The sequence below is a fragment of the Gobius niger genome (assembly GCF_951799975.1).
Source record: "Gobius niger genome assembly, chromosome: 3".
NCBI classification, from domain to species: domain Eukaryota; kingdom Metazoa; phylum Chordata; class Actinopteri; order Gobiiformes; family Gobiidae; genus Gobius; species Gobius niger.
Window position 1 is genome coordinate 25,333,268 of NC_136854.1, and position 14,413 is coordinate 25,347,680.

The 14,413-nt window shown below is 43.4% G+C and overlaps 1 protein-coding gene across 1 annotated transcript in view; it reads right to left on the reverse strand.

The window, feature by feature from the left end:
• Window positions 1-1,600: 1,600 nt before the first annotated feature.
• The window catches only part of LOC306960329 (E3 ubiquitin-protein ligase SMURF2-like), a 33,122-nt gene continuing 20,309 nt past the window's right edge, over window positions 1,601-14,413 (reverse strand). Inside the window, exons 5-20 of the mRNA XM_079552751.1 lie at window positions 13,916-13,981; window positions 13,743-13,827; window positions 13,370-13,453; window positions 12,628-12,839; window positions 10,570-10,654; window positions 9,910-10,068; window positions 9,410-9,463; window positions 4,948-5,164; window positions 3,955-4,058; window positions 3,763-3,877; window positions 3,505-3,683; window positions 3,120-3,257; window positions 2,912-3,032; window positions 2,639-2,840; window positions 2,482-2,557; window positions 1,601-2,347 (exon numbers count right to left, since the gene is read on the reverse strand). Coding sequence (XP_079408877.1) covers window positions 2,248-2,347; window positions 2,482-2,557; window positions 2,639-2,840; window positions 2,912-3,032; window positions 3,120-3,257; window positions 3,505-3,683; window positions 3,763-3,877; window positions 3,955-4,058; window positions 4,948-5,164; window positions 9,410-9,463; window positions 9,910-10,068; window positions 10,570-10,654; window positions 12,628-12,839; window positions 13,370-13,453; window positions 13,743-13,827; window positions 13,916-13,981 — 1,997 coding nt within the window. The 3' untranslated portion in view covers window positions 1,601-2,247. The remainder of the gene's footprint in view (window positions 2,348-2,481; window positions 2,558-2,638; window positions 2,841-2,911; window positions 3,033-3,119; window positions 3,258-3,504; window positions 3,684-3,762; window positions 3,878-3,954; window positions 4,059-4,947; window positions 5,165-9,409; window positions 9,464-9,909; window positions 10,069-10,569; window positions 10,655-12,627; window positions 12,840-13,369; window positions 13,454-13,742; window positions 13,828-13,915; window positions 13,982-14,413) is intronic.

Below are 14,413 nucleotides of genomic sequence, written 5' to 3' on the forward strand. Positions count from 1 at the left end.
TGTGACACAAGCACAACTCCAGGTTGCGTGGGCTTGTTGGTGCTGAAGCGCAGAAGCAGTCCGAGTCCGGGTTTAGGCACACTTTACCTCGTCACAGTCCCGCTCCATCCCGGCAATGCCATCCCCCCCCCCTGCTTTAGGAGTTTGCGCCGTTTACAAAGTAGGCTCATTGTAAGTCCGTTGAAATAGTCTGTGGAAAGGTGATTTTAGTGACAACAGAATAATCAGGGTGCCCTTTCATACTGCCATACGAGGAATTGTAGCTCTCTTCACATACTTCGCCTTGCACATTGACAATCCAAAAAAAAGAAAAGACAACTTCACCTGAGAATGCAAAGAGGTCTCTGGCCGACACCAAACATGCTTGCATTTAAAACAAATAGAAAGATCAAGCCACAATATACAAAATAGCTATGTTTTGTACATATATACTCAATATTACACGTGTATAATTCTGTATATTACTTATGTAGTTGTAAATGACAATGATACATTTGATCTTAATGGAAAAGGGAAAGCACTCATCGCTCATCTTGTAAAGTGCTCTAAAGTGACTTAACAGGGACATATTTAAGTGTGGTATGAAAATAATTGTTTAAAAGGGTTTGGTGCTTGGGCAGTTGCACCTTTTTTTTCTTTTTTTTTTTTTACATGTGTCTGCTGAAGGTAAAGTGGGAGCAAAGGAAGACCAAACATGCGTGTACAAGGTAGTGCCAGCAATGTCCTCCTGCTAAAGTGAATAAAAATGGTCAAATCATGCATAAGAGAAAGATGAATAAGCAGGGCATTCGCTTGGCTTCGAATAAAGTGTCAAATATCGCGTTTGTGAGGTTCGTCGACTGCAGCATTGAAAAGAGCGTTTGTGCTGAGGTCAGGGAGACAAATAATGACATATTTTTGGATGTTTACAGCGACGCATGGCCACAGGTATTCTAAATGTCCAAAAACAAAACGCTGAACCAAAGGCTACTGACACTTTTATCTCTTCTTGGCATAGTCTGAAGTCAATTACTGCTGCTGAAACCAAACCGTCAGAAAGAGCTGGACGTTACAAATGTTATCAAACTGGCTGTCCTTACATTGAGTTGGAAACAAAACCCTTCGGTAATCCATGTAGTGAGGTAGAATGATTATGTTATTAAATAGCTACTTAGGGCAAGACGTGGCTGTTTGGGGAGTTACTCAGTAGTATAGCAAAAAAGACAGACTTAAAGGGAACATATCATGCATAATTCAGGCTTGAAATGATCTTTACGTTTTAAGATTTTGATGAAATGTGTAAGAAATGTGTAAGAAAAGGACTGGTCAGGATTTCAAACTGGCCTGGAGCGCCATCTACAGGCCACAGTGGGAATGACACGTCATGCTAGCAAATCAATAGTGCCGTAATGAACACACTTTGAGAGGAAACGGGTACAGTGATTGATTATGAGCTTTAACAATGTGGTGCAGAGTTTTTTGAGTTTAATCTGTGATGCAACAAAATCAAGGAAACAGACCAGAGCGCTTCAGTAGGAGAAACGACCAAAGTGAACAGGAAGTGAAATAGATTGAAAATAGAAATGGATTCGATGTTTTGAATTGTTATGTGTGTATATAGCATGTAAATATGTAGAACCATAATTGTTTTGTCACATGACTTATCCAGTCTTTTTTGAATGGTGACAGCCGGTGTTTGTTCACTGCCCTGATGAAGACCCCAGCCGAAACGCGTTGCTGTGTTCCATGTCAATAAAGTACTTTTAGTCTCTTTCTACATTGTGCTTCGAATCTATTGTTTTCCTGCCGTCCACAGACATGGTGGGGATTAGCAAACTGTTACAGTAAAGTGAAATAATACTTCAGGTACAGCATGTTTTTGATGAGAGAACGTGGTGGTAGCACGGTTAAAAGCTCAAACATGTTGATTCTGCATGATATGTCTCCTTTAAATCACTGTAAATTGTAGATAATGAAAGAGGCATTGTCATAGAGGGCTTTTTCAAAAAACAATTACTACTAATCTACTACAAGCTCTCAGCAGCTTCTCTGTTTTAACATTTACCAAAGAAGGTACTGCACCTTATGAGCAACAAAACATGTAAAGACGGTGAGTCCGTATTGTAGCAGCTGATCTGAATGTAATGGAAGAACATGGAGCGCAGTGACTGAGTGGAGGAAGACTGCATTCTGGTCCGGAGTGACGAGGCTGTGTTCAGTGACGGGAAAAAAAGTCTTTAAGTCTGTCCTTCAGTTCAAATAATGCTCTCACTCCACAGCGAAGCCACACGTCTCCTCGATGGCCGTCAGCAGCTTGTCGTAGAGCTTGTCGTAGCTCTCGTAAGGTGGAATGTCGATCCGATTAAAGCTGCAGGAGACGAGGCAGGAAAAAAAAAACATGAGCAAAACCTTTTCAATATTTCAACTTGTTCTTTGTCAGTGAATCAGCCACAGACCTAAAAATAAAACTACACGAGATTTTGTGCTGTCTCTTGTGCTTACCAGGTATGGGCTTTGGGAAGGTTGTTTGTGTTGGCATCGATCTGGTGGATGGTAAAAAGTCTGGGCCCAGCAGCACCTATTCAAACACATTGTTATCTATTTTTAACAACACACGGTGCTTGCATAACCAGCACCTCTACATGAGTTATTGAAGTACCTTGCAAAGCCTTGAAACCCTGCAGTGGCACCCGGGATGAGCCTGTAACAAACTGCAGCAGGCGGGCTCTCCTCTCCTCGTCAAACGACTCCACCGCTTTCCAAAACCACTTGACGATGTTGCTGTCCGGGGTGCAATGCTTCAGACGAGTGTTGGACTTCCAGTCAGAGATGTCAATCTTACCCAGGCCGCACACAATCAACTGAGAAAGAGCAGACAAGAGGTGAAGTCATTACGCATTGGATTAGAGTCAGCAGCGTCCAGCACAAATACCTCGAGCTCCTTCTCATCAAAGGATTTAAGAAGATGCTGTGGGATGACCTCATTGAATCCTTTCTGCAGAGCTAAAAACTGGGCCTCGATCCCGTGCAGGAAACGCCAGTTCACATACAACCTACACAACCGAAGACAGAGGTAAGTCGGCACTGAATGTCTCTTGTAAAATAATGACTTATCACAGAGTCCCATGCAGTGATCTGACCTGACATATTCCTTCTTCGTGTCCTCTGTCACGGGGACACTCTTCCCGTTGGGCTTGAGCTCATGCTGGATGATTTCTCCATAAGCGTTATGTTCGACACAGAAAGTGTGATCCAGGACACCGGTGATGTCGTTGTCACTGAGGAGGGAAATACACAGTTCAGAAATTCAGGAAATGCATCCAAACCTTATTCAGGCTAAAATGCCTTGCAATAAAAAAAATACTAGCTTTGAGCTCATGTCAATGATGCACCAAGCCTGCTCTTTACTTTATGGGGCAGCAGAGGGAGCCACTGAACGGAACATATTAACACTCCCAGTCCCAGAGTAAACCTCATCTCATTGGAGCGAAAGTACAAATAAAGCAATTAAATTAACGGTCTTACAGAATCCAGACAAGACTGTTGTGGAGGTCCGGGTCCACGGACTCCATGTCGTCAAGGGTGATGGGTTTTCCCAGCAGCTGTTTGTAAAAGGGCAGCGTGAAGCCTCCATCAATGTAGTGGCCGTGGAACACCGCCATGCCCATGATGCGCCCCACGAAGTGGAAATAAGACAAATGCTCCTGTAAACCAAAACACATCATCAGAGTCAAGACATCTGAACTTTCCACAGAAATCTTCATGTATTAGGTGAATTTCTACCGGGTTGACGGCAGAATCTGGGTTTATTTGTAGCGTGTAAATGTCGTCTCTGGAGTACTGGAACAAGCCGTAGTAGGGGTTCAACATCTCATGGGACAGAAGATACAGCCATTCTCTGGACACAGACACCAAGAGGTAAATATGGTTCACATTCAACACATTAAACATGTACAATCTTAAATCCAGCAGCACCTCGCTACTCCACCGTAGTCCAGCCCCTCCTCTCCTCTGAACTTGATCATGAGTCTTTTCCAAAGATCTTTTGGCCGCATCTTCATCACTTGTCGATACGACTCCTGCAGGTTATCACAGAAAGGGTTAAAAAACAATAGACACAAATTTCTCGAGCAGATGGTCAATTATACAACGTTTGAGTCATAAGTTTTCACTTGTAGTTATTAGAAGTTTTTCACATAAATATGTCTCTAACCTCTGAGACCAAAGCTAAAACGCAGCAGACTCAAAAATGCAAAACATTGTCATGTGTGTCCAGAGTGGCTCCTTAAAAGGGACCTTATTTTAGTGAGTGCATTTGCACAACCTGCCAAAGTAAAGCCACGACTAAAGTGTGCCATTTGTGTTAAAGCTTGAGTAGATCTGCAGAGCTGCTTTTCACACTTCACTTTCCCTCCGCAGCTGCCACCTCAAAGCCAGATGAAGTCATATTTTTCATTGCTCAACTTGTAGTTATGAAGTTATGTCTGGCCCTGTATACTTGCCACTGCAGCTCTAGCTCCTTCCCTCAGCCCCCTCCATCTCTGGAGCGGCTGAAATCATCCACAAAGAATGTCTTGGTCGAACAAATGATTGAGAGAGCTTCAGACACAAGTGGAGAGAAAGCCTCTCTGCTCTGCTTTTCTTCTGAAATCATAAAGGGATTCTGAGGACTGGTCCAGCCTAAGGCCCTTTTCTGGTGCACATTGTAAAAGCAAAGGAGACGTGCCAGCAAAAAACATTCAGCTCTGAAGAGCATTCAGCTTTGTTTTCTTCAGAGATATAGAAGATATTTTGAGAAAACAATAGTTACAGGAAATGTTAACAAACGAGCACAGAAGGACAAGCTCATCATCAAGTTCTGCTTGTTGTTTATATTTGTGTCGTACAACAAATACCCACAACATAAAAAGATAAAGCTGTGTGTGAACTTTCTCTACATGTGATTAACCAAACGGTGCAATCATTTACCTCAAAGATCTCCTCACGGCAGACCTCGATGCGACAGTGTCCAGCCTGTGGCTGCTGTTGGGACAGTTCCTGGCGCAGGATCTTCAGCTTCTGGACCAGGTCCCTCTTGTATTTGGGCACCGTCAGACACTCTGCCTCCTCAGGTAACTGGGCTGGGGACAGAGGCTGTGGAGGGGCTCCAGGAACACCCTGCTCTTTCGTTGATTGATTCTGGTGACTGCAAAAAACAAACAAACCCGGAAACATCAGGGGACATGTTTTGAAAGGAGAGCATCCTGACAGGTCAAACACAAGAGTGCATTGATTCATAATGAGAGGCGACTACACAAAGACAGTAAATGTCCACCAGTGGGGAATTCCTGCCCAAATTAACTAACTAAAAAAAGTAACCAACATTTTTTACTTCTGCCTTTCACTCTCGTCTCGTGCATAAACAATGAATCAAGTCATGAGTCACCGCGGTGCAGCAATGTGGACAGTTGGACGTCTGACCAGACTTGGTAAACACTGTGGAAAGGGGCAGATATTGTTGGCACATAAAGAAGCTTATTCGAAAATCCATAATCTACATTTAAAGATAGATTAAGACTAACCCACCAGACCACTTCCGCAGCCATAGCTTAAACCAGAAATGTGTGACACTGCACTTGAGTGACCTGTTGTTCTTGTTCTACTTTAGGTAGAGTACACTCAGTAAGGGCTTAAAAAAAAGGTATGGCGTGCTTTAGCCCAGAGTGGTATTGGTGGTGGGACGCCTGGGTGGGCCTCGTAAAAACATAATCCATCCTTGCCTTCAACCGGACAGCGGACCTCATTCTCCCGAGTGCAGATGCTGAGTTAGCAGAGCTGTCCTTACAACAAGCCACTGTCCACAGCTGGGAGTTCAGCATCCAGGCTGCTCCTAATCAAACAAAAGGGCCACCGGCCGCCTACCATTGCCGTGAAAAGAGAAGGGTCCGCACCTACACACAGCCACTCACTTACTCCACTTCTCGTACAAAAAAACAAAACAAAAATCCCTCATCTATTTACACTTTCCAAACTAAACGGGTGCTGTGTTTCACCAGTCTATCCCTGTATAATCAAGTCAGCTGCTATTTATTTTATTGGCAGCTGCTGAGGCTCCTTGCAAGTCAGAGGAAGGGTAAGACGGCGGCAAAACCACGTTAGGAAGGAGGAGGGGAGAAGGGATGGCTTTAAAACAAAATGGAATGAGTTGCTTTTGGCTGGAAAGCTTAAGCACCATATAATAAAGCACAATTTCAGCAGACTTTTTTTTCTCTTCTTCCGAGGGCACAATGTAATTAAAAATATGCTTTCGACATAGTTCACCGTCTCTGGTTTCCACGCAAACCAGCGCTCTGCAAAAAGATCATGGCGAATATAGAGACACAATCGCAGCACACAAAAACGGCTGCAATTCTTTTGACAACTTCAGCAAAGGTGTGTAATTCAGCTTCTTTTTTCATTATTATTGTTTAATGAAGGGAAAAGTGTGAAGGACTGAAGCTATGAAGATTTGCCAGCACTGGGATCACCCGCACATGAACCCTAATCAAACACGGAGCCTCTGAGCACGAAACGCCGAGTGCAGTCAGTGCAGGTCGGCTTACACAGGTGGGCCGTAATGAGTGCTGAGTAGGTGTAGTGGTGTTAAACCCGCACAGGGCACCCCCTATGCCCCCCGTGTCTCGCCCGGAGAATCAAAGGCGCCTTTATGTATCCATCTGCTGTGAGGATCAGCTGCTGCCCCGCTCCCTACAGCCGCGGACACTGCAAGGATCGGCCAAACACCACCAGCGCTGCCAACCGCACACAGAGGTAATGTGTCTCTGTGAAAAAGTGAAAAACCCAACGACCCCACACACACACACACACACACACACACACACACACACACACACAATTTACCGGGCAAAAAGAAGAAAAGGTCTAGGGCCTCGAGACCGTTTTTTTTTTTCCTCCTCTCATCTCGGTCTCGTCTCAGACTCAAAGGCGTTTGGGCTCGGTCTTACTCTGTCTGCTCTCGTTTTGTCAGACCACGTTTTATTATCGCCTCTGCTGTTGGTCCAACACGTACACCAGGTCAGTGGAGGTTCGTTACACAGTTTTAAGAACCAGGCTGTGGGGAGTGAGGGTCCCAATACAGGTCACAGGCAATTTAAAATACAGAACAGGTTGGTTGGCTTACATTTGAAGCCTAAAATGTCTGAACCTCTCACCACCCGCCTAAAAACAAGCGCATTTTCTCCAGTTCTGAAAGCTTCTCGACCTGGAGATTACAGCCTATAGGCCAGTGTGGCGCCTCATTTGAAAGCCAAGACCTACAAAACTTGTCGTAACTCTTTTTAAAATTCTTTACAGTTGTCCAAAGTGCCGTACACACATCTTAAAACAAGATAGATAGATTAATAAACAGTCTAAACAAATGACGCAAGAATGTGGTAAATACATCAAACTACAGCTAACAATAAAAGACAAAGACCAATTCAGTAGTGCAAACTGAAACACATCTCACTCAGTGAAGTCTGCGAGAAAAGGTGCGTTTTCAAGATGGATTTAAACATAGGCAGAGACTGAGCCTGTCTAATCTCTGTAGGCAACGAGATCCACAGCTTCAGGGCAGCAACAGAAAAAGCACGGTCCCCACAAAGCTTCCTTTTAGTGCTTTTTGGACACGTTATTGTTTCTTTTTATCATTTTTTGTGTGTTTTTGTCACTTTTTAGTCATGTCATTGTCGCTTTATTAATTGTGTTATTGTTGCTTTTCCGGCACGTTTTTGTTGCTCTTAATTGGGTTTTCATCCTTGTTTTTGTCGCTCTTTAATTGGGTTTTCAACCTTGTTTTTGTCGCTCTTTAATTGGGATTTCATCCTTGTTTTTGTTGCTATTTTTGTACTTTTTCAGGTAATGCCAATCTTTGTCAATAGTGAGTTCAGTATTCACCACTATTTATTATTACTACGATCCAATTATTTCTAGTTTATTATTTACAAAGATTCATACTGAGGCTTATATAAAGACAGTTCCTTTCTGTATCAAAGAAGATTGTAATTTACCAACAGGCCTGAACTTTTATGTTCAACTATGCACAGAGGAGTGGGTCCTGCAGCAGTTGTATAGGGTTTGGATTTTACAGTATTAATGGAAGAAATCAGTATAATTTTAACCAATAAAAGGATATTTCCGTTTTAAGTATCAGGCCACAATAAATAGAGGTATGAAAACTTTCCGAGGCCACTGTATATTTGCAGTGCAGGGACTTAACAGGTGTCTTTGTGAAGTCGTTTAAATTATATGTTGGGACAGTTTCCCTCCATTGTGAGACACACTAGCGCGACTCCACATCAGCACGTACAAATATATCAGCCCCGAACACTTGCCAGCTCCCACATGTGCTGCCTCTACCTGCTCCCACAGAGCAGGAAGTGCAGGAAACCGCCGGCAGACAGTCAGCACAGATGAGACTGTCTGACTGAAAAAAAGGCTGCGTTTGAGGATAGTCACAAAAAAAAGCTTGTGCAAAATGTATCTTTGCAAGAGCTAAGTTGGGATCCCGCTTTGTGCTTAAAGCAGATGTGCTCGAACCGAGATGGGACATAAAACTGGTTGTTAAAAGAGACCAATAACCTTTTCTTTCTAGATATGCATTAAAACAAAGACTGTGCCCTCAAGTATGGCAATAAGAATTGAATCGTAATTAAATCTATTATTTAGCTTACGGTTTAGAGAGTTATGTTCACTTTCTCGTGCACTTTCTTTAGAGGGGAAAATACCAGCTGATGGTCTCTAAACCCGAACTTAGCACCCACCAGGAATACTCTTCTCAAACACTGATGTCATGTGTAAACTCAGCAGCAAAGAAAGTGAGAGACGGAGCGGCAGACCACAGTTATGTGGCCATGTCTGAGTCTGACAACGTCTTGCTCAGTCTGAGGTAAAGGCAAAGGCAGGTGCTGCTCCACCAGTCTACAGCACTAAAATGCAGACTCACACACGCAACGACAAAACCCATCAGGGAAGCCAATACAGTAATTAAAGGTGATTGAGTGCAAATATAATTGCTGTTGAATCAAAATTGTAAATTGAATACTTCACAAAATCGCTGCAATTATTTAAGAAGTACCACATCCTTCGTCAAAATATCCTGTCCTCAAGGAGCTTCATTATCTTTAAAACCCTGTAAAAGCTGCACGTTAAAGTACTGCAAACACAGCAGCAGAGAGAGAGTGGCAGCTCCTCTGACAGCGACAGACAGCTACTCCACCTCCAATAACATTCACAGCGCTTGGGCTTCCCCCCCCCCAACGTACAAGCAACACACTCAGCATTTTCACTTGTCATGAGATCGTGCTGTAGCTGGATTCAATGCTTAACATTCGTGCGCACGACGACATGTCGACCCAGCATGTGCACAAGTCTGCGTCTGAGGTGTGAACATGCGTCTGTGTGCGAGGGTTACCTGAGGTTAGTGTTTTGGCTGTCCATGGCCACACGGGATCCATTTGGACTCGGGCTGATGGAGTAAAGCAGAAAAATGGAAAAAAGTACAAGTTTAGAGCAGAGAAAACAAGATGGGGCTGGACAAAAACAGTCATGATGAAGCACACACAGAGGGATTAAGAAGAGTCCATTTAAAAAGGCAACAAAACAAAAGACTGAACTCCTGTTACAGTACTAGACATTTCAGTAATTTCAAACTAGAGCTGCACATTTAATAGCAATCACCTCAAAAAGGAAGGTAAATAAATATATTTATCGGAACTGAAATGAATGTGATTCTTGCATTAGTTTAGCAGTTCATATTTCTGACTTCTTCACACGTCATTGCTCTAGAACATGTTTATATTGTGCACAGAAACGCTAATCGAATTGCATTCTCAATACATGTCAGAGGAATTCCTCTCCCGGCATTGCTGACAGTATTATCTTGCTCTGAATATCTTGATTTCCAGGACTTACTTCAGCACAAGATGCAGGTTGGCGGACAGTCGCGGGTCGGTGAACTGTGTTGTTCGATTGTTGTGGTCCACAAAGTAGACCCGTCCTGTGGCAGTGTTTCTGATCTCCCAGCCCGGAGGCAGCGGGCCCAGCTCTTCACAGTTCACATTGCTTAGGTCCCTGAAGGAAGAAACACACAACTTTAACAATTTCAATCTATTCAAACGGCGCAAAGTTGTGTATATGCAATACAAATGTGAAAAGAATCTTAAGGGCTAAGCAAAACCTCCAGAATAACTTTTTTTCTTTCTTAATCTCAACCCCAAAAGGCAGGCTAAAAGGTAACACACTGCTCATAATCTGAAGCTTATTGAGGACTGTGGAGACTTACTGAAACAATATGATTGAACACAGAGTGGTCTGCCGCGTTTGGTGATTCATCTGTCTAAACATTTACATACAAATCCATTCAGAGTGAACGGGTCATTTGTTTGGCTGACCCCAAACTAAGCCTGCTGTTTTCACTGATGGCAATACTTTTAAAACAATTCATAGAAGCTAATTAACTCATTAAATTTGATGTAATCCAGTTGACTGAAAGTTTTGATATTCCGCATGCACTGTGGCGTTTTGTATCAAATTCATACTGAGCTATTTCATAGTAAAACGCTGTGGCATTACCTGGGCACTCGAGGGTCATGCCACGTGCTCACTCCGGTCTGAGTGTGGAGAAAGTAGACTTGACCTTGTTGAGTTGTTCTTTGCTCTACAACAAAAACGGGACAAAAATAAGTTAATCCATTGAGTTTGTGTACACTGGGGGGAAAAAAGGGAAAGATCTGTGTCTAATTGATGTGACAGACGGACTGTAGCAATACTGTGTTGACCTAAGAGTTTCTCAACACGAGCCAATGTAATCAATTAGTTCCTCTCCAGTTTCCACACAGGACCTAGAGCAATGAAACGGAAAAGTACAGATATTTTATAAATGTTTCTCACTGCACATTTTCGTTTAGGTTTTTTAAGTTATACAACACTGCAAACCATTGCTTATTTGTTCATTTATTAGGATCTCCATTAGCTGTACCCATGGGCCAGGTAATCTTCCTGCGGTACCCCTTTAAAAAAACAACAAACGATAATGATACATTTTATGCAGCACTAGAGCAAACAAAGGATGTGAAGTGCGTTAGAAAAAGCGAGTCCACTTTGCTCCACGACCGGCTGCTCTCATCCGCGCTCTGCTCGACTGGCCACTAATCCGTTACTGTGCCCCGACCCGACACCCTAGTGGCTTATTTCCAGTCCGTCTGTCCTTTCCCTCACTCGCTCTCTCACTCTCTAGCTCCTCTTTTCTTATTCTCACATGCTTTAATGCCACGCCCAGCTGCGGTTCAGAGGGTTCGACTCAGGAAGAAAGACCACAAACCGTTGGGCATCAGTGACTCACTTTGTCCAAACTCGCACAGCAGGACAGGGGCACAGTCAACTCCAGCGGCATTCAAAACTAGGTGTAAAAAAGCATTTATTTTAAAAGCTTTAAGGGTTTTTAGAGAGCCTAATGGTGAACAGTTATTGTACTTTCCAGACAATAAGTCGCTCTGGAGTATAAGCCGCACCAGTCAAAAAAGCATAATGAAGTAAAAAACATGTAAGTCGCTCCGGAGTATAAGTCGCACCAGCCTCAGCAACTAACTGGGCATGGAGGCGTAACTGCACCGTTTACGAGCCTCTCCCAGCATCACGTTGTTCAAGCTCTCATTTGCGAACTCGTTCCTCTAGCTGTGGCTCTAGCTTTTAGCCCTCGATTAGCTGTTATTGTTTTCTTCACTACAGTAAGAGTGACCTCTGCTTTTCCCCAGTCCCTCACAAGTTTCTTGTCAACTCCAAACTTTTTTTCTGCTTCTCGGTTATCATTTTTTAAATGTTCAGTGGTACAGGAGCAGCAGATACTGGTACACAAGCCTAGAGCGCCCTCTAGTGGCTGTCAGTTTGAAAATAACAAACAGGTGAAATTATACATTTTGATATAGAAGTCACACCTGAGTATAAGTCGCAGCCCCAGCCAAAAACTATGAAAAATGCGACTTATAGTCCGGAAAATACGGTAAACATTTTGTGCATATAAATGTACCCCTGTTGTTATTATGGCTGTTGTGGCCCATCATTACCAAACATGACAAAGTGGAGTACTTGGTTTGTTGGCTCTTGCTTTACTAAAAAAAAAAAAAAAAAATGTAGCTTTGATTACTTTTTCAAAGCCTAGCTCACTATCGAGCCAAGAAAACATTTAAATTTGGAAGTGGATCAAGAAAACGTTTAGACCAGACCTTTTCCTGTTCAACGCAGCTGGCAGGGGCAGTGTAATCTGGGCAACTTAGACTAATGCCCCCGCGACCCGGCGAGAGAAAGATGGATGATTGGATGGAGGCAACGCAGAGCCTTCGCTACAGACCAATGTTTAATGGTTTCAGGTCCAGGAAATTTCTGCTCTAACACTGAAAATGTTATCGCATAAACCTCAGGCAGCATGAAGCCTAAGTACTGAAGACAATTAGGAAAAACTGCTCTCTTTTTTCTCTCAGACACAGTAACAACCATTCCGCTCCTTTGAGTCCAAAATACTACAAACAGTCTAATTTTAGCCTCTGAAAATGTGATCACTCTGGTAACTTAAACACAGCAGGAGGATGTTTTTCCGTCTAAGCAGCACCGTTGCAGTGAGCGCAGTTTCCTCACCGTAGCCTTCGGGCAGGTCAGGCGGTGTGTGCAGATGAGTCCGGCTCATGTAGTTTCGGTGGCGCTGCGATCGGACACGCCTCTCCTGTATTCGGTGCTCCCCGGGCGGAACACTCGCCTCTGCCCCGTTGATAGGGGTCATCACAGGAGTGTTCTCATCCACCACGCAGCTGAGAGGACGACCCGACGGGCTGGAGTACTCCGATGCCGGCCTGAAAGAAGAGGCAGAATTGAGTTGAGACACATAAGTAACAATGGATTGTGTGGGCGTGCAGCATATTTATCAGGAGAAATAGCTATTGAGTGTTACATATGAAGCACCATTTAAAACCCAGAGTACTAGACCTACTGATCCAAAGCAGACCCCATTAATTCTCAGACATATCCCCTGCCCTTAACTTCCATGCTTCCCTCCACAAGGATCAACCTTTCCTCCAGTTCCCTTTCCTGCTTTGCTTCGGAGGGGCACGAGAGGTGGCGGCAGCAAGTGGTTGTAGACTGTTGCCATTTGTTTACTTACTCTCACTCTGATACAGTCTGAGCAGGAAGGCGACAGTTGTTCGTACAGCACTGGCAGCCAAGCTAAACGGGACGGCCCGACTGCCTGACTGGCTCACTGTGACTTTGAGTGACCTGTGTGGGTGCTTAATGTGTTCATATTTGAAGGGCGGAGGGGCTTAAAATGAAAGCCAGGTAGTTCAGTTTGAAATGTGCAGATGTTGGATAAAAGCAAATCCTGTACCTGGTTGGCCTCTCCCATTGTGTCGTTCGCGTGATGTGATTCAGGTACTGAATGCGTCCAGAGGCCGTCCTTCGCTCTTCCCAGCTGTGCAGAGGGGAACAGACATAGGTTACACCATAGTAGTTTATAGGGATGGGCCAAGACCTCGCAAGATTAATAGGCCACAAGACTGTTCGTCGTTGTGTGGAGTAATATTAATGTAGTAATGTGGAGTCATATTTTTTCCCCTTCTGAGGATGCATCCAATATAATTACTGTAGTCTGCGTTAAGGTGCTTGAAGAATATTTAGTTAATAGTTGCCCACCAGTGTTTACATACGATAATGTATAATATAAAAGAAAGATCATGAATGAAAAATATAAATGTAGTTACCCATCAGGCAAGTCATTGTCAAACAGACGACTACAATCTACCACTGGCCCTCCTGTCCCGATGCGATCTCTGGACTGGAGACTTACTGCACAGAGAATTATTTCATAATTACATAAAAAGGATGAACATTATATATTCACGATACGTTGTGGTCGTTGGTTTGGTTTTCTTACCTACTATTTGTCCTCGGACAGTGTCATTGTCATTTGGACTGAGCTTATTCAGGTCAAGCCTCTGATCTGCAAGATAAAAAAAAATATAAATTATGTAAATTGTATAAATGTGTAGCAAACATATGCAACGGATCATTTATTTTGTAGGGGATAGAACACGTTTACAAAATACTCCACTTACAAGCCACACATAACCGCATAATTCAGTCCGATTGAGTTTGCAAATACTTATCTAATCTATCTAGCTCTGAAACACATTTATGTAAATAGATGTTAAATTTCCTGCCTGCTTTGGAAAGACAAGCGCAACCGAAGACGAGCCTGAACGAGACACAGATACACACTGCAGTCTTTCTATAAACACCGTTTCAAAAAGGGATGTGCACGAAACGCGCAGCTGACTGGCAATGTTAACAACTGACAACGACTTGTCTGTGTGCATGTGGAGAAACTTTGAAAAGACCCTTTTATTTAATGAACTCAGCTTTTCAAAAGTGT